The sequence below is a fragment of the Hippocampus zosterae genome, chromosome 8 (genome assembly GCF_025434085.1).
Source record: "Hippocampus zosterae strain Florida chromosome 8, ASM2543408v3, whole genome shotgun sequence".
NCBI lineage: Eukaryota > Metazoa > Chordata > Actinopteri > Syngnathiformes > Syngnathidae > Hippocampus > Hippocampus zosterae.
The window spans coordinates 5,011,790-5,032,289 of record NC_067458.1 but is presented as its reverse complement, the minus strand read 5'-3'; the positions used below and the strand labels follow the sequence as shown (position 1 = coordinate 5,032,289).

The following is a 20,500-nucleotide window of genomic DNA, read 5'->3' as shown; positions in this document are numbered from 1 at the left end:
GTTATTATCAGTTCCAGTGTTTTGAAGAGATTTTTGGAGTGTGTCTAAAAGAGATGAGATGGGATTAAAAAGTAGTAAATCGTCAACCTTAAACTTAAGCAGCACTTAAACAGCAACACCAAAAGTGACCGATCATGCATGCAGGACGCCACAAAAATCGTTTTATAGTGTGACACCTGGGACGGGCTTCAGCCCGCCCGTGAACCTTGTGAGCATAAGCAGTTCAGACAATGGATGGATGAATAATGGTAAACAAGAAGAAAAAGAAGATTTTCTACACACACATTAGGCACCTTGCAGCGGTCGCTACTCCTGCCCTAACAATTGCTTTCCATCCAAGGGTCCTCCAAATGCCCAAAACACATTGCTCAAATCATATAAGAATAGCTAAAAAGCAAACATTGGACTATTCTGAAGAGTCCTCTAAATCCAATCAATAGCTGTAGGAGAGGAATTGTCTGAAATATCTGTACGCAGGTCCACAAGTCTTACTGAGAGTTACCATCATCTTTTGAGAGTAGTGATTGTCTCAAAAGTTTATGTAACAAAATATTTAAAGAGACATATTATATACTGTACTTTTTTACAATCTGAAACTGCCAACATATTTTACATATATTTGATAGTGCTGTCAAGCGATTAAAAAAACTGTGCGATGAATTAATTACAGACCCTAATCTATATTTTAATCTCATCTAAAATTACTGAGAAGACCCCTATTTTTATTTTAAATTTATTACAATTTTGAGGTGGATCAAAAGATTAAAGAAAAAGTGATACAGTATTATAAAGTAAAGTTTTTCAGCACACTTGGACAGATGCAGTCCTGGCCATTTACCTTCTGGTGTATTTGAGACTAGTCAAAGTCCGACCTGCAACCTTTAGTTTCGACTACGTTGGGGAATAACCTTGTTTGCTGGGCCAACGGTGGACCATTAGATTGACAACGAGTGGGCAGGGGTGTCAAACTCAGGACCTGGAGGGCCGCTCTCCTGCATGTTTTCCAAGTCTCCCTGTTGCAACACACCTGATTCAAATGATCAGATCATCAGCAAGCTCTGTGGAAGCCTGACATTGAACCTGTTCATTTGAATCAGGTGTATTGCAACAGGGAGACTTGTAAAACATGCAGGACAGCGGCCCGCCAGGACCTAAGTTTGACACCTATAATTTAGGGTAAAGATGTATTGTATTATAGGGAACCTTAGAGACACTTGTGGATTTTTCTTTATCCTAGAGGTACAGACAATTTTCAGGACAATGTGTAGTGTATTTCCAAAGTATAAAACTGTGCTTATCCTCTCCTTTTTCAGAGGTGACACTGAGAAGTGATATTTTTAGTGGTCCTACCCCCACGGTGACATTCCCCACCCTGTCTGATGGTCACAGTTCACCTGGGGTCAAGATCTACATCGACCCTTTCACCTACGAAGACCCCAATGAGGCTGTCCGAGAGTTTGCCAAGGAAATTGATCCCTCATGTGTCAAGATTGAGGAAGTCATTGGTTCAGGTGAGCATTTTTTATATTCTGGCATCATTGACGATTGTGTCAATCATCTCTGGCACACGAGTATTCAGGACATCGCACCGTGCAATAATCTTGTTTGTTTCGAGATTCTATGATCATATTATTTATTATCTATAATAAAACTGATCAACTTTATTGTTTTTACGTCTCTCAGGGAAAGTACTACCAATCAAAAAATCTTCACATTGTATTGTTTTCTCTACTATTATAATTATGTTGTTAGGACTCGATATTTTAATTTTGTAATTTGGAATTCATCTTGGCTTCACTAAAACTGTATATTTGTGGTTTGCACGCATTGCATTTTTTTTTCTTTCTACAGTACGGTACTTTTAAGTTTTTTGCATGGCTGGTTGTGTGGAATAGCGATGTAATGATGTCCAATCACAATATGATAATTATCACAATATTTCTTTTAATCATTTTGGGGAAAAAAGCATAATCTTGTGTTTTTTTAGATAACAGCAGTGACAAAGAAATAGGATTGGCCAGTCATTTCATTGTCAAGTGCTCCTCTTGGCTCAGCGACACAAAGTATCATGATTTCAATGTAGTTCACAATGCTGTGTTCAGCTGATAACACGAATAACACTGACTATTCAGCCATTTACTTGCGAATGTACACACAGCTTGCGAATCAAGTCAATTTGTGGAGCAACTGACGTGTTGCGTTCCACTTCATTTGGCCATGAGCGTGGGTCTTGAACAGCCAGAAGATGCTCAATTCAAATTAAACTGCACTCATAAACAAACCACCAGATTGTGCTACAAGTGCACAAATGAAAAATAACCTGGCCCATTTAACAGATGCGATGCTGTTCATTTCGTGACATGACATCAATGACAATTTATGTTGTGATATTGCCATTTTATCCCTAGTTTGGAAACGCCTAACTATCAAGCTGTTGGATATCGCTACCACACAAATTTTCGATAGCTAACATTAGAATTCTCATTTTGATTTGAGCATTAATAACTACTTACCGTATTTTCATGACCATTCGGCGCACGTTATGGTTGGGCGCAGTCTCGTTAATGGGTGCTATTTCTGTATTTTACACATAGACAAAACGCACTGTATTATTGGCCGCAATTTTAAAGTGGTAAAACATACGCCAGCTTAAACATACGGCAGGCATCCGCGCACGCTAAAAACACATTAGCTTGAAGCATACGGTAGCATGCCAAGACATACAGATACAAGCTAAAAACACGTTTTTAAAAAGGCAACGGAAGCAAAACTAAGTTCCGTTGTATTTTATTTAGCCATCGTACAATGTACTCACGTTTTTCAATCAATCATCACCCAGGAATCCATCAAAGTCCTCATCCTCTGTATCAGAATTGAACAATTGTAAGTAGCGGTAATCCATCAAAAATGCCGCGTTCCCTCTCGTTGTCAGAGTCACTCTCATTGCCATGCGGCTCCACAGAAATGATGCCGGCTTTGCCAAAAACTCGAACAACGGTGCAAGCAGACACGTTCGTCCAAGCAGCCACAATCCATTCGCAAATTGTGACGTAACTGGCCCAGCGCTGCCTCTCACTCTTTGTAAAGTTGTGTTTGCCATCGATCATCCATTGTTCCCATGCCGTTCGCAACTTTACTTTGAACACCCGGTTGCAACTTTACTTTGAACGCCCGGTTGAAGCCGATGTCCAGTTGGAGTTCTTTAGTCAAGCCTCCGGGAATAACGGCAAGCTCAAGAGTTCATTTGCTTGACTTGGTTTTTCACCGCTGCTGTGAAAGGGGCCAGCAAAAGCCATTCTGACCCACTCAGGCCATGACAAAGGTACCATTAAACTAGTTGTAAGTCGATGTTTCATTCGAAACGTCAAGGAAATATTTGATCAATGATGAAAACTTACTTTTGGCACGGTGATTGACGAGTTAGTGTGTCGCCTTCACAGTGCAAGGTTCAATCCCAACCTTCCTGTGTAGAGTTTGCATGTTCTTCCCGTGCCTTGCGTGGGTTTCCCCCAGGTACTCTGGTTTCATCCCACATTCGAAAAACATGCATGGCAGGTTAATGAAACACTCTAAATTGTCCCTAGGTGTGAGCGTGAGTGCGCATGGTTGTTTGTCTCTGTGTACCCGTTCTTTATGCTAACTGTTTTATTGCAGCTGCAGCTGTTGTGAAAGCGCTATATCAATCAGGATGTATTGTATTGTATTGTACCCTGCAACTGGCTGGCAACCAATCCAGGGTATGCCCCGCCTACTGCCCCAAGCCAGCTGGGATAGGCTCAGCACTCTTGTGACCCTTGTGAGGATAAGCGGATTAGAAAAGATATGAAAATATACTTCAAGTTCTTTTAATATGTTGTTTTTGTTGTGTATTCAATTAAATGTAGGATGAAAAGGATTTGAAAAGTTTTTATTTAATTATTTATTTATTTTTACACACTGTCTCAACTTCATTGAAATTGGGGCTTGTACACTCAAACTCCTGGTCATAAGAATTGACATTGTCCCTTAGAAGATTTACCAACTATTTCAGTGCCACGATAGTCCCACTTGATTCATTGGTTGACTGCCAGCCAGTAATTATGGAGAGAGTCACTAAGTTTTTCAATGAAGGTGACTTTTATTGCTAAGTCTTCATTAGTTTCTAATAATAGTCATTTTAAGGTTCCACTGTATATTCTTCCCAATGCTTTCAAAAGACACACTGGCAATGCTTGTGGCACCTTCCAAGAGACAGCCCGTCACTTGAAACGGTAGATAACAGTAGACGAAATAAACCAATTTTACATGTCAGTGAGCATGAGGCGGGAACAAGCAATTCCAATTATTTTTGTGTGCTTTGAAGCTGAGAGAGATTTGCTTTCATTTATGCTGAGACATCCACCTAAGGATAATAAGTTGTGTCAATGCGTGCACTGTACGTGTAAAATTGTGTTTGATGTGTTGCACAAAATTGTAGTTTGGCATTTGAGCAATCATAAGAACAAAGTGAAACTTAAAACAAACAGATAAAAAAATGAGAAAGTCAAACAATTCAAATAAGAACCTAAATCCTTTCAGGGAACTATATTCAGCTATTATACATATTTTTAAAACAATTTAAAACAGTTTACAGGTCCCTTATCCCTCCGATTATCCTCAAGTAGTACTGGCACATTTTACCCTTAGGGTCAATTAACCCCAGGTACATTAGGCTCTAAAAAATTGTGGATATGAATTTGTTGACCCTGTTTTTGTATAAGGTACTTTTTTATTTGTTGAATACTTAAATACCCCCTTGATCATAAACCTTACCAGTGAGTTAAACTGCACTCCAGTGCCACCATCGGGTCAAACTTTTAAATTAGAATTAATGTATCTTAAAAGGTTTTTATTTGAGCTGTCAAACGATTAAAATATTTAATCTAATTAAAAATGCAACTGTCATAATTAACTCAAATTCACTAAAAATGAATCGTGATTACTCACGCATTTTTTATAGTTCCTGAATTTCCTTTTTTATTTTTTTGTCCTATTTTTTTCCCCATTTTAATGCTCTCATCAATATGGAATCACGAATCAGTTTTATATGTGCAAAATGCAAATATCTACTGAAATAACAATTTCGATTTTCAATTTTACATGAACATTTTTCACTTGGAGCAGTTATTCACACATAATCTCTCACCCAATATTACTGTCGATCAACAACAGTGAAAAAAATATTTTGCCACATAACAGCTCCTTTAACAGCTCTTTTTAGGGAATCAAAACACAGCAATATAAAATGATAAAGTGCACATCTTAGGTAAACTAGTACTCAACTTACAGTGGATGTAAGACATAGTTGCATACTTCGTTTTTCTCAAGTTTGCTTTGAACACAGCAGTCAGGCTATGTTGATTCTGTTGGCCCTTCTTGCTCGGAAGTCTCTCTACGGTTTTGTGTAGACATCATTTCGGATGACTGCACTTGGTTCGATGACAACACTGGAGACATTTTATTTTCAGTGTGTTCGCTAGGTCGCTACCCCTACACCGTTGAACTCTCGACATGCGCACCGTCGCTGTCAGACAAACACAGAGAAGCTCCACCCCTTTTATTTATATGGACACGGAACACGGTAACCTTCCACACAAAATAGTTCCAAACAATTAACAATCACGTCAGTGGCATACATCGAACTCAACAGCCTGCCTGCTCTTTATTCACCAGAGGCTCATCAACCTCGTCTCTTATTTCTCTCCCGAAACAGTATCTTCTCCTGCTTGGTGTACCTTAGCCTTCTCCGCTACGTACAATCTCTGTATACAGCTTGTAATGTAGGCTCTTGCTGGCAATCCGTAGTGGAGTCGTTCGACGCAATGCGATTGATTTCAGCTTGAGTCTGGCTGAGGACAATGTTGACAGGCTTGCATGCAGTAGCCATACATTTAGCTATGGCTTCAGCAAATTTGTTCTTCGTCGTGTTATCCATTTTCTTCGCTTTGAAATGATCCATAGCTGTCTGTCTTAGACGAGGGGGCAGAGTACTCACATCAGCTGTGTGCTTGGCCATTAAGTGGTATTTCGGACTTGACGTGCTATGATGATAGCTCAGTTTACTACTGCAAAGCATCCAGGTAACTTTGGTCTATCTGGCAACGTTTTAAAAGTAAACTTTCCAGTCATAAACTCTTTAAGTATAGGTTTTCGGTGTCTCGCGCTGCCATGGCTGGCAAAACAAACGTGCGTGTACCTTTGCAGCGCGCTTGTTGTTCTGTTTCTGGTTTACTGTATTTATAGAGCAACATAACATCCGCTGTGACGTGTGCTGCGTTAATCTCGCGAGAAAAAAAGTAATCCCGTTAAAATTCACTTAAATTAATGCCAATAAAAAAGCGCTAAACTGACAGCTCTAGTTTTTATACAAATCTTCTGAAGTTTTCTGACAGTATGAATAGCCACAGGAGGATGAAACCTATTGGTTTTGCTGATGAAATGATCTTTCCTTTAATGCCACCATCAGGTCAAATTTTCAGTTTTAGAGTTACGGTCTTAAACATCTTTCATCTCAATTTTTTCTAATTTGGGGTGTGCAGCATGACTCATAGCAAATGAACTATATTCATTCATTCATTCATCTTCCTAACCGCTTGATCCTCACTAGGGTCGCGGGGGTGCTGGAGCCTATCCCAGCTGTCTCCGGGCAGCAGGCGGGGGACACCCTGAATCGGTTGCCAGCCAATCGCAGGGCACACAGAGACGAACAACCATTCGCACTCACACTCACACCTAGGGACAATGTAGAGTGTTCAATCAGCCTGCCATGCAGATTTTTGGAATGTGGGAGGAAACCGGAGCACCCGGAGAAAACCCACGCAGGCCCGGGGAGAACATGCAAACTCCACACAGGGAGGCCGGAGCTGGAATCGAACCCGGTACCTCTGCACTGTGAAGCCGACGTGCTAACCATTGGACTACCGGGCTGAACTATATTGATGTGATATATTCCCAACATATTGAGATAATGTTGGGAAACTCCTCTCCCGCTCCCCTCTCCCCTCATGAATATTTATAATTAATGATTTTGATTTTTTTTGGGGGGGGGGGGCGTAGTGGTTGGGGAAATTCTGTGCGTGTGTGTGTGTGTGTGTGTGTGTGTGTGTGTGTGTGTGTGTGTGTGTGTGTTTGTGTGAGAGAGAGACACTGGCCATGTTTTTTGCCCGCGGTTTATAACAACGGAGGAGTTTGGGTGTTTGTCTCTGTATGTCCCTCACAAATCGCTGAAGCAGCTATTACTGCTCTTGTAAAGCAGCGTCTTCTGAAAATATGAGGTTACACCAGTGCATTTCCCAGCTGCTCCAGAAAAGTCCTCCTTATATTGGCAGGCTTTCTTGGCATCTGTGGTCGAAATGCACAATCACAAAATGCAACCAAGCACTCGTTAACAGTCACGTGAGGGTCTGGATTGTTATTATATTATCTTTCCATTTTTTGAAAAGGATCGTGTTTTCTAATGGTTGAGAGTCACTTTCACTAGCAAAGAGCTGTTCCACATCCTCATGGACACTAAACCTTTTTCCCAGAGGACATTTTCAAGTGAGAGAGCATGCAGATTGCAGTATGCACAGAGCGCAATGTGGTATGATTGAGGTGGAGGGCTGTTGTGCAAGCTTGGTTGCTTCTCCCTTATTTTGCATGAACAACCATTGTCCTTGTGGGAAACTGTCAAAGTTCCATCCATCCATTTTCTGATCCGCTTCTCCTAACAAGGGTGGCAGAGGGTGTTGGAGCATATCCCAGCCGTCTTCGGGCAGTAGGCGGGGAACACCCTGAACCGGTCGCCAGCCAATTGCAGGGTACACAGTGATGAGCTACCATCCGCGTTCACACTCACACCTCAGGAAAATCTGGTGTTCTATCAGCCTGCCATGCATGTTTTTCCAACATGGGAGGAAACCGGAGTACGCGGAGAAAATCCACGCAGGCACGGGGAGAACATATAAACTCCAAACAGGAAGGCCGGAGCCGGGATCGATCCTCTGCACTCTGAGCTTGACGCGCGAACCACTCGGACACCGGGCCGCCCACTGTCAAAGTTCTCTCAAATTGATGTGTACATAAACCTGCTTTTTATTAACATGCTAAACAAAGCATGTTGAATACATGTTCACGTGATTGGCCGTGTAGCCTATGTGACCATGTGATGTCACACAAAATACAATTATGGAGCTATCTGTTTTCAAAAATATTAAATAGAAAATTCAAGTACACACCAAATGATGCGGCATTCTCTTCTAATAGTGGATTTTTTTTAATTACAATTTTTCCATTACGGCCGATGCAAATAAATGAAAAAAAATAGTTGCGCCTCACTTTCACTCAAGGGAATTTTTGACTGTCTCAAATTTGTCTCTGGTGAGGTTGGTGATTTGGTTCTCTCGTCTGGAACAAAAGCATCACGTAACATTCACTTTGGTTTCTTCATCATCAACCAAAAGCTGCACGATAAAGAGCTTATGGGTCATCAGAAAGCCCTGATCTGATTCACTGCTCTGTTTGTTCGGCACATCATGTATGTACAGGTATATTCAGGCTGAAAATGTTTTTGACCCTTTCAGGGACAGCGGTTACTGCAGTGGACAGTTTATCATTTTATGAGGTTACAGGATGCATGAAAGGGTTAAATACTGACAGGTCTGAGAAATCTCGCCAGAGTAAATCCCAAACAAACCTGTTAACACACTTGTAACCACCATTGCACGTGTTCACGCTAGCCCCTTAGATAAAAAAAAATACGGCATTTAATGGCATCGCAGCCATTAAATGCCGTATTTTTTGCCGTAAGTATATGTGATTCAGAGAGAAAGGTTTTGTAAATTGAGCCACAATGCAAAACTCAGCAGTGGTTACAATCCATCTATTTTTGCTTCAAGCAGGTTGATTTCTCTCTGTGGAAAAGTTTGGATTTTGAGCCACATCATGTATTCTCTTCCAGGCGAGTTTGGAGAGGTGTACAAAGGCCGACTAAAACCTGTGGGGAAAAGAGAAATTGCCGTTGCCATTAAGACTCTGAAGGTGGGCTACACTGAGAGGCAGCGGCGGGACTTTCTGTCTGAGGCATCAATCATGGGCCAATTTGACCAACCAAATATTATTCGGCTGGAAGGCGTGGTGACCAAGAGCAGGCCCACGATGATTATCACAGAATTCATGGAAAATGGAGCTCTTGATTCATTTCTCAGGGTAAGTTTCACAAAATTATTTGTTTGCATCATGCACACATTTTTTGTGAACGTACGAGCATTGCTAAAGCATCCAGTGAAACCCCGTTATTTAAGGGAGATTGGGACAGAGTTTTTCCGTAAATTGTGAAAATTGGCCGATGCTACCAGACGGTGAAGCACTTTTGTCAATTAGACAAAAAATATTGCCTTAGTCCACCATAAGTGTTTGGAACCAAGATGCCACATGATGACATCAAAATAGTCTATATTTATATATTTGATATGTGGCTTTGGCAACGTATGAAATAACCTCACCAGAGACAAATTTGATGCAGTAAAATTTCGTGAAAATGAGTTGCAACGAATTTTTTTTCATTTATTTGCATGAGTCATCATGTAAAAATTGTTCCACAATTAGAAGAGAACTAGCTGATGAGCCGCCCGGTGGAAGGCCGGTAAGGTGGGCCTTCGGCCCACAAAAGTGTTGTTGCTTGGTTCAACTTTTTGTTCATCTTCATTGCTTATCGCGAAAATAAAGAGATGTTTAGCTCTACTAAATAACTAACAATTTCATTGCAATGCTTGTGGGTAGACAACATTTTTTCGCTAAGATGCCCGCGCGATCGTAGTGAGCCACTGCCTGAGCGGCGCAGTTGCGGCGCGCAGCGGCGCGGTGAAGTAGGTACATTTTGAAAAGGGACAGACGGAAGGACAGACCGCGTGCGGGACGACGCGCAATATATATATAGATGACTGGATATGCATAATTAAAGAAACATACAGTGTCCTTTCTTACCAGTGGAACAGTGATAATATGAGCACAATTGGAGGCAAGTAATGAGTTGTGGGAATTTACAAAGGCAAACCTGGATAATTTGGGGAATAATTCTGGTTATAAAAAAACTGGCACTCTTTAGGAGGGTTGATGTCTTACACACCCTGAACACCAGTACATAATAAGATGATATGACGCTCTTGTAGAAAGTACTCGTTATAAATCCACAGCGACCAAGGTTATGTGAACTGCACATCGCTTTCTGTTTATATCAAGCCCTAAAAACAGCGAATAGATAAGTTTTTTCTGCAAATGCCAATTTTTATTGTGGGCTCTTGTCCTGCAAGTGTTTATGTGTGCGTGTATAGTTCTATATCGTGTATAGGGGCTTCACAATATATCGAAAAAAATCTCAACATGACAATAATGGTCTGTGCAGTACACGTATCAAAAAGGTCTGCAATATTATGTAATTGTATACCTTGATCTGACTTTGACCAATCAGATGCAACCATAGACGTGCATTGCTTTCAATTGGAGACTATATCTAGGGGAATTAATAACATGAAATGACTTTAAAAATACTGTATGTACAGTGCTGTACACACTCATTACAATTAATTAGCTAAGAATAATTGAGTCTGCTAATTTTTTAACCTGAATAGAAAAAGATTATTATATTGTATAATAAAATGTGGTGTGAAATGACACTTTTGTTTTTTTTTGTTTTTTTTTTTTCAAAATACACATCAAGCAATGCTCGACTTAACAATTTGTGCATCATGGCCAATGCAAAGAAACTGAAAACAGTTAGTTGCTCTTCGTTTGACTTAAGTGAATAGTCTGTTTTTCCAAGATCATGCAATGTTCATGAGTGTCTTGGTGGATTTGGTGCACTTGTCGGGGAATGAATAATCAATTTGTTTCTTGGAGATAGGCAATCTCTTCTTTCTCTCCTGCAGCTTTTAGCATTAGTTCCGGGATTAGTTCTTTCGTTTTCTTCCTCACAGTTCCCGTCAGGTCCCCAGTATGTAGATCTGGGTGCATTTTTAGAGATTTGGTGCATTATAGAATTGTCGAGTATGTCCTTGTCCCACAAGAATTTAATAATGCTGCATCACAGTCTTTGTAATCCAACTTTCCATGAGCCATCTCCATCTCCATTTTTTTTTTACGTTTTCTTCTGTTGTAACCCAGGTCTCTTGGGGTGACTCCATTCCATCAATCACCAGGTAGTTGCTCCTAGATGGACTAGATATTCCATCTTGTCTGTTACAGCCATCAGACTGTCACAGACCTGAAACACATCTGACTGCAGTGAGTTGTATCATTGACTGTTGTCAGTTTTTATATTGTCAACGTTGTCTTCTGAACCTCCTTCGCTAACACTTCCGGTCTTGAGTTTGATGAGTCTATCATCAGTTTAACAATGCTTTTAAAGTTCTTTGGCAGCGCTTTGAACATCTCTTTCTGCTGCTGAGGTAACTCCTTAGCTTTAGTAAGCTTTTCAAACTGTGTTGGGTTTCACCTTTGGCGGCGGCGCATTCACTGGTTTGTTCGTGGCAGCAAGAAATTGGATGGCTTTGCTCAAGTTGGGCCAAACAGCTGCTGGCTTTGACAGTCAAGTGTCTCAAAAGAAAGTATACCAGGTGTGTCAAACTCATTTGGTCGCAGGCCACCTCCTAGTTATGGTTTCCCTCTGAGATCCGTCATGACCGTGCACCCATATAAATGTATGGTTAACGTTATATTTTCACATAGTATACATACACAACTATTTGATGGTTTTGAAATTAGAAACCAGTAAATAATTGTTCGCTCAACTATTCAAATTATTTTAACCATTTCAGGGACATCGGACAGTTGACACCTTATCGTATCAGGTTTACAGGTTATCACTATTAGTGAATGAAAGTGTTAAAAGAGGGACTGGTAACAGAAAACATGCCAAAATATGTTGTACCTCAGTGTTTTACAAGAACTATGAAGTCAAAATGATTTGCCTTAGCAGGCGACACTAAATTAGGTCACGGGCCAGGTCTGTGCAGATATTAGTGTCTGAGATCCTTCACTGTATTGTATATGACAGTCAGTGTAATGTATGTCATTTCAAGGTCCTCATCAGATTCTCTATAAAAATATGAATAGTGTGTCTGTTACTCCATGCACAGTATGTAGTAACACACTTGAACATGGACAACCTGAAAAATTTAAAGTTATTATAAAACATTGTCTTGCTATTGCCAGCATGAAAAAGAAATGACATCTTGATGCTTCTCTTAGTGACTAGAAGAACTACGATTTCATTTTTGTGACGAGCAGATTTAGTTTGAATTCACCTTGTCATTTGTATTCGCTATTCATTAAAAAAAACAAAAAAAGCCGTCTGCATCGTAGGATGAGTTCAGTGAACAATTGGTTGCAATGTCTTTATTTTCTGGGTGGAATTGACAAAGGCACAAAGAAATACACCCCCATAGAGAAACAGATGGGCAAGGAGGGGCTCAGCAGCTTTTCCAGAAAAAGACAAAAGAAAGAAGCAACCTCCTGCTCTTTTTTTCCCCACTACCTTTTCTCTTGTGGTTTTTTTTCCTCCCCGTCCTGCCAGCACACCGTCTGTCTGTCAGTACGTCCGTTTGATCCCCTTTCTAGGCACTGCTCAAAACAGAGGGAGAAGCTGTTTGGTGCCCACTTCTCACAGTGTGACCTGTTTTGACTCAGGTTTCATCTTCTGACACACACACACAGACACACACACAGACACACACACACACACACACACACAATGATCAAGACCACTGTTGGTGTGTTCATCTGACCATTTTGGAATGAACAAAATCTATACACTGTAAAGTGTGTGTGCGTGCTTGTGTGTGTGTGTGTGTGTGTGTGTGTGTTTGGGAGTATATTGGTGTGCGCATGCATGTGAGACAGGATCAAAGATGCAACATGACACACAAAGTGAATTGGAAGACATACACTCAAATACACAAACTTCAAATATGCAACATGTTTGCACCATCAGTTTAGTCTAGCCAACACAGGTTCGGCATTGTACAGGACTTTTGGAGAAAATCCGAGAGTTTGCACACCCCTGCAGTGATACACAGCAATTACATGCCAAAGATAGGTTAGAATTAGTTATTCACTCCGGATAGTCAACAAAACTACTTCCAAGAACAATAAAGTGGAACAAAATATGAAATGTCGGTTGTCATGCATCTTTTAAGCATACATGTACATGCGTTTTGCCTGAGTTTCTTGGGTCAGTGACCTGTCAAAACACAGAAGATGCTGAAAATGAGTCACAGATTATTAACTCCTTCTAAAAATAATTCAAATTGCAGTTTTGTTTTGTTTTTCTACCAGTGTAATTAACCCTCATTGGGCAATTCCCTTTTAAACTGTAAACTTGGATACACACTTCCGAAATAACATTCATTCATTCATTCATTCATTCATTTTCTGATCCGCTTTATCCTCACAACGGTCACGGGGGCTGCTGGAGCCTATCCCAGCTGTCTTCGAGCAGAAGGCGGGGGACACCCTGAACCGGTTACCAGCCAATCGCAGGGCACACAGCAGAAAGCAGCCATTCGCGCTCACTCTCACACCTAGGGACAATTTACAGTGTTCAATCAGCATGTATGTTTTTGGAATGTGGGAGGAAACCGGAGTACCCGGAGAAAACCCACGCAGGCCCGGGGAGAACATGCAAACTCCACACAGGGAGGCCGAAGCTGGAATTGAACCCGGTACCTCTGCACTGTGAGGTCGACATGCTAACCACTGGACCACCGGGCGGCCTCCAAAATAACGTATTTGCTCGAATTACCTTTAATCATGCTATCATTAGTTTTTACTCGGGATGTTCCGATCAGGGTTTATGCTGCCAATTCCGACACAATCATCCATGTGTCAGATTGGCCGACACAGATTCTGATCCTGATCACATGGATTCTCTGCATGTTTTTCAATTTTAAAGCTGCTCACTAATTGTAATTTTAATAATCAATGACTCTGTCATTTTTTTTAATTGAATAAATGATGAATCAGATTTTACCATGCAAATTTCCATCTTATTCCATATTTAAAAAATAAAAATCAAAAATCAAAACAGAACAGTCTTTAAAATCGACAGTTCAGAAAATGCACAAACATACATTGTAATTCAGTTACTTGTTTGGTCTGAACCGTGTAGTGTGAAGAAGGCAGGAGGGAGGCACTGCACTGCGCACAGGCTGGTCTTTAGTTGGCTACAGGCTGCAAAGTAAGATAAGATAAGAAAACCTTATTTGTGTAACAATGGAGAAATTCGCAATTTACAGCAGCAAACTTTGGAGGGAAGAAAGTAGAAAAACAAGTATTTGCTTGCACTAATTTTTTTTTTAAAGCTGCAGGTGAACGGTTATATGTGATCTGCAATGAAGGGGTCTGCGTGACATGCTAATGATGTACTTTTCCACGGAAATTGGCCGGTCACACTCCATTCGGAACACCACTTATTGCTGATTAAAAATATGAAGACATTGGTCATGTCAATCATTTCTCACTAAAACTGTCAAACAGATACATTTCAATATCCAACAAATCTCTATAAATGTCCATCAAGTGTCATTCATTCATTCATTCATCTTCCGAACCGCTTGATCCTCACTAGGGTCGCGGGGGGGTGCTGGAGCCTATCCCAGCTGTCTTCAGGCAGTAGGCGGGGGACACCCTGAATTGGTTGCCAGCCAATCACAGGGCACACAGAGACAAACAACCACCATGCTCACACTCACACCTACGGACAATTTAGAGTGTTCAATCAGCCTGCCACGCAGTTCAATGCCACGCATGTTTTTGGAATGTGGGAGGAAATCGGAGCACCCGGAGAAAACCCACGCAGGCCTGGGGAGAACATGCAAACTCCACACAGGGAGGCCGGAGTTGGAATCGAACCCGGTACCTGTGCACTGTGAAGCCGACGTGCTAACCACTGGACTACCGGGCTGCCCCTCCATCAAGTGTTTACAATTCAAATGAGCACTTATACAATATTCCTAAGAAATCACAATGTCAATTCACTGGTGATATATTTTTAGAACAGACACGAGGGCCACTCATGTTGTCTTTGGGGGCAACCTGGTGTCCGTGCACTCCACATTGGTGTCACCCTTGCTCTAAATTGACCCTAGATGTGAATGTGAGTGTAAATGATTGTTTTTTTTTGTTTGTTTTTTTTGTTTTTTTTGGGGGGGGGTTGTCTCTCGCCTTGCACCAGCTCACTTTTGCTTAACCCTTTCAGGGACAGCGCTTACTGCAGTGGACAGCTTATCATGTTCTTGGGTTACAGGGTGCATGAAAGGGTTGAATGTACTCGCTAGACATGAGACCATTTGTTACGCTTCTGATAACCAACAAGAAAAAGACTCCTCTCTTGCTTCATGCTCTTGCAGCAAAATGACGGGCAATTCCCAGTGATCCAACTGGTTGGTATGCTGAGAGGCATCGCTTCTGGAATGAGGTACACTCGCACCCACATTTCTGCTGTACAAACCCATTCATCATCAAGATGAAAAAAATTCGTTTTTTTTTTTAATGATTCAGTTATGTCAAATGACATTTACATGTAACCAAAGCAATTCCATTGATATGAGATTTCATGTGGTGATCACAGTTGCAATCTGGTCGTTTGTGGGGCTCAACCCCACACACACATCAGTAGCCTCTAAAGAGCAGCTCCAACATTCTGTGGGTGTACAGAAACATAAACTGTAACCATGGTACTGCTCTGTGTTCCTATGTACTCAGTAAGACACTTCGTTCACATAAACACACCTAGGCTGCCTGCTGTGTCGAAATCCAATGTGTACGTGTTCAAAAGCCTTAAATCCCATTCCTATTTCAAGCAAAGATGACACGGAATCGTAAGCACATAAAATCCCATTCCATGTTTGTGATGGCCCAAGTAGCTGGCACAAGATAATGCATGTTCTAATAATAAATCATGTTGGTTGCAGGTACCTGGCAGAGATGAGTTACGTTCACAGAGACTTGGCTGCTCGCAACATCCTGGTTAACAGTAACCTGGTGTGTAAGGTGTCCGACTTTGGCTTGTCTCGTTATCTGGAGGAAGATACTTCTGATCCTACCTACACAAGCTCCCTGGTGAGCATGCACGCACCCACACACACACAGTCGTCACAGTTGTATAGTTGGTGCAGAAAATCATTGAACCATTTAAAGCAGGCCATTCAACCGCGGGCCAAATCCGGCCCGCGGTTGAATTTCATCCGGCCCTCGGCCCCTGTAATAAAATCAGTGCCGTCTGGCCCGCAGGTTGGGCGCAATGGAACACGTGTTGCATTGACTGAGGTCTCGTAGACTGGTCAAGTCAAGTCAAGTCAACAGTATTTATAGAGCACTTTCAAACAGCCATCGCTGCATACAAAGTGCTGTACATGGAGCGATTTAACATATACAATAAACAGTAAGACGAATCAGTAATAAGTAATAAGTAATAAGTAATAAGGCGGTAGAAAGCACCAAGCAGTAAAACCAATAGCAAATCTAAGTCATGCTGAGTCAAACGCCAAAGAATACAAGTGAGTTTTGAGGAGGGCTTTAAAGATGGGCAGCGAGGAGGCTTGCCGAATGTTCAGTGGGAGGTCATTCCAGAGAGATGGACCAGCAACAGAAAAGGCTCGATCCCCTCTGAGCCTCAGTTTAGTTCTTGGTACGTCTAGCAAAGACTGGTCCACAGACCTGAGGCGCCGGGCATGGGTGTAGGGGCGTATGAGCTCAGAGAGGTAAGGTGGCGCGAGATTATTCAGAGATTTGAAAACAAAGAGGAGGATCTTAAAAATAATTCTAAAATGAATGAATGAGTGATGTTTCATAGAGTACTGCTTCCCTCTAGTGGCTAAATGAGTAATAGCATTCACTAAATGAGTAATAGCATTTAGACACTAGAGGGCATCACTCACGAGTTAACAAGACATCACTCCGTGTTTATATTGACTGATATGTCATATTTCAAATGATCCTTGCAGTTGTGGATATGTGTATTGCTTGTTCATTTCCCTGTTGTTCGAGTCAAAGGTTTTGTGACTATTGAAAAGTCATGGTGATACATCTTATGTTTCAAATCAATCAATTTGCACTCAGGAGACTTCTGTTTAAGAAAAAGTCAAGTGACTAAGCAGTTGCATGTGATATACCTGTTTCAAATGAACCAAAAGAAATTCTTAAGATTGTTGAAATTAAAATAAAAATGGAAATGTGAAACAGACTGGCTTACTAAAATTTGTTGAACAATATTGTTGTTCAATGTAAAGAATGTCAGCCAAGGTCGGCCCCCCGACATTTTACCACATAAAATCTGGCCACCTTGGCAAAAAGTTTGGACACCCCTGATTTAAAGTGACCAGTCGCAGTATTTGTACTACAAGAAGTGTGCAATTTAGCAGATATCCTTGAGCGCTTTGAAGTGTCTGGTGCGGTTGAGTATACGTCAGTGACTGTTTAGGGAGTTAATGGCTAGAGGGAAGAAGCTGTTTAAGTGTCTGCTGGATTTGGTGCGCATGGATCGGTAGCCCCTGCCTGAGGGGAGTAGCTGGAAAAGGTGGTGGGCAGGGTGCGGGGGATCCAGTAGGATTTTCCGTGCCCTTGTTTTGATTCTTACAGTGTGCAAGTCCTCAAGAATGGGTAGGACGGTGCCAATGATTTTTTTCCACCGTCCCAACTGTCCGTTGAAGTCGGATTTTGTCCTTTTTTGTGGCGGCCCCAAACCAAACCGTGATGGAAGAACACCGGATTGATTCGATGACTGCCGTGTAGAACTGTCGAAGCACCTCCTGTGGCAGGCCATGCTTCCTCTGCAGCCTCAGGAAATACATCCTCTGCTGGGCCCTTTTCAGGATGTGACTTTGGGGATATTTTCTTGCAAAATCCCAATTAAGAGATTCCCAACATGACTGAGGAAAAAATGAGAGGAGCCAATTCGAAGTGTCTTGGAGTTAAATGATAAATAAGCCTCACCTGTATGGCGCTTTTCTACCTTTAGGATAGTCAACCATAAACTGCATAGTGTAGTTTCTATGTGGACATAAGTAATACCCAACACAGAACACAGTTACACGGTGGACTCACATGTAGTTGTTGTCACAATTGCCAGTACAGTGGTACCTCTACTTACGAAATTAATTGGCTCTGGAAGAAATTTCTTAGCTAGAAAATGTAAGTAGAGATGTGTTTTCCATGTAAATGCCCTAATTCGTTTCTAGACCCCCCCCCCCCCAAAAAAAACGTCCTCATCGTTTTTTTCCCTCTTTAGTTCATGTTCTCTCTGAGAAGTGGTTCTGCCTGGCATTTTGTAAAGAACTAATCCAAGGATGTTTGCTTTCGGTGGCTTTTAACAATACCTCGAAAATGTCCAAGGCAAACATCAGCATAGTGAGCGATTGCCCAACTGGTGAACACTTTTTCAGGGTGATTTACATTTACGTAAAACAATCGGAACACCTCATGACCCTAGGGGTGAATGATGAGGATGCTGCATAGACACATATCTATCTACACACATTGGCACATACGGTAGTAGTCCCTCTTAGCCAATGGGATGCCAGGGTGGTGCTCTGTAATAGCCAATAGCAGAGCAGCTGTTTGTATGTTGCGTTCAGGAAACTCTGTGGCTGTGGCTCGCAGGTCATATTGTATGTATCTTTCACATCTTGAAATGTGTTTTGGAACAAGAGGCAATATTTTCTTGTTGAGACATTTCGTAAAAGAGACATTCATAAGTAGAGGTCCACTGGATTTTAAGAAGCGAGCTGTGTATAATGACACTTGAAGTCTGGCAATAAATTAGGCAGTCCAAAGCATTATATGAGAAAGAAAGAAAGTCAACATTACAGTTCATGCTGTATTTGGCATCGGATAGGATGTTGTATTTTTTTATTGGCTTTTTCCTTAAAAAAAGGTAAATTTTAGATTAACAATCAATGGGTATGTTATTTTGTCTGGATTCAGTGGAATAAAACATCTCTAGTCAAAATAGCAATGATTGAGTCTTGTCTTTGAAAAGTCAAACAGATGCATAAAATCAGACATTTGCTTTGCATTCAGTTCTGCTTTCAAGATAGTAGTTGTACGACAAATTAAATGGCATTTGTTTCAATTTCAGAGTTTTGCCATCTCGCTCAGCAACAAGAGTATTTTCTTTCTCGTGCAGATAGCTTGAAGCCTTGGCACAAGTGGAAGCAAGGGTGTGTCATTAGTATTTTCTTCATAAATCCCTTCTCTCTGTCTCGCTCTCTCGCTCTCTCTCTTTCTCTCAGGGTGGTAAAATCCCAGTGCGGTGGACAGCCCCAGAGGCAATCGCCTATCGGAAGTTCACGTCAGCTTCAGATGTTTGGAGCTATGGGATTGTCACCTGGGAGGTGATGTCATACGGCGAAAGGCCTTACTGGGATATGAGTAACCAAGATGTAAGTAACATGACTTCGGGACAAAGAAAGACAGTCTGACTTCTGAGGTTGTGTCTTCTCACTCCTGCTGGTGATTTCTCATCATTGCTGACCTGCACTCGGTATGTGTGTTGCGTGTTGGATCATGGGTGTGCTTGTTTTTTCCTTGACAAGCTGTCACAGCATAGTACCTGCATTTTTTGTAAACGCATATCAATTAAACAAGTCTTCAACAATTCGAATGTCGTCTTTAACAGAAGACAGCAGAAACTTGTTTTCTAGCTTTTACAGTCAACTGTTTTATTTTTTTATTTGTTGAACAGTGTGTATACTTTTTCTGAATATGCCAAAAATGATAAAAGACAAACATTTCCACTAACTTCCAAAAATGAACTGTAAGGAAAAAAAACAACATTATTATCTTGACCGTGTACAAGAGAATGTTAAATTGATGGACGGTATCACAATAGTTTTGTGAATGTCTTAATCTTTTAGTCAAGTCAGCTTTATTGTCAAATATGCTCTATGTACAATATACAGCACAGATGAAATTTATTTCCTCTCAACCACAGTGCAAACACTGTGGTTACGTCAAGAGGGGCACGTTTGACCTCGAGGAACATGCTTTAAAAAATTTTTATTTCGATTTTTTTTTAGTCCTAGAATAAAGTGCAGTTGCACCTCCACTACATTAGGGGGCAGTGGCACTCACATTGGCAGAGTGTGCGCAGGGAGCATTCAAAGGGAGGAAATATGACAAAGTATGTAGCGCTTGGCTTCACTGTGACTACGGTGGGAGACGAGGAAAGACCGGTGCGCTTACTCTGCCTAAAAATGTTGGTAGAAGACAGCATGAAGCCAAATAAATTAAGGTGTCACTTAAATACATTGCACCCCAATCACGCTGATAAGCCGCTTAAGTTTTTCAGCGAATACATGCCGAATATTGCCAACAATCATCCCGCTTTGTGACTGCTACTTCAGTAAAGTAAATTACAGGTCCTAGCTACACATTGAGCAGGAGCTGAGAGTTGCTGTATCCTGTTTCAACCCTCGCTTCGAAAATCTGTCCGTTACAAAACATGCTC

General features: G+C 41.3%; 1 protein-coding gene across 2 annotated transcripts in view; it reads left to right on the top strand.

Annotated features, from left to right (window-relative positions):
- Positions 1-20,500, top strand: part of LOC127605636 (ephrin type-B receptor 1-like) — a 152,037-nt gene that overhangs the window by 121,510 nt on the left and 10,027 nt on the right. For both annotated transcript variants that reach the window (XM_052073340.1, XM_052073339.1), the window contains exons 13-17: positions 1,314-1,511; positions 8,957-9,204; positions 15,402-15,469; positions 15,966-16,113; positions 19,284-19,433. In XM_052073340.1, coding sequence (XP_051929300.1) covers positions 1,314-1,511; positions 8,957-9,204; positions 15,402-15,469; positions 15,966-16,113; positions 19,284-19,433 — 812 coding nt within the window. The remainder of the gene's footprint in view (positions 1-1,313; positions 1,512-8,956; positions 9,205-15,401; positions 15,470-15,965; positions 16,114-19,283; positions 19,434-20,500) is intronic.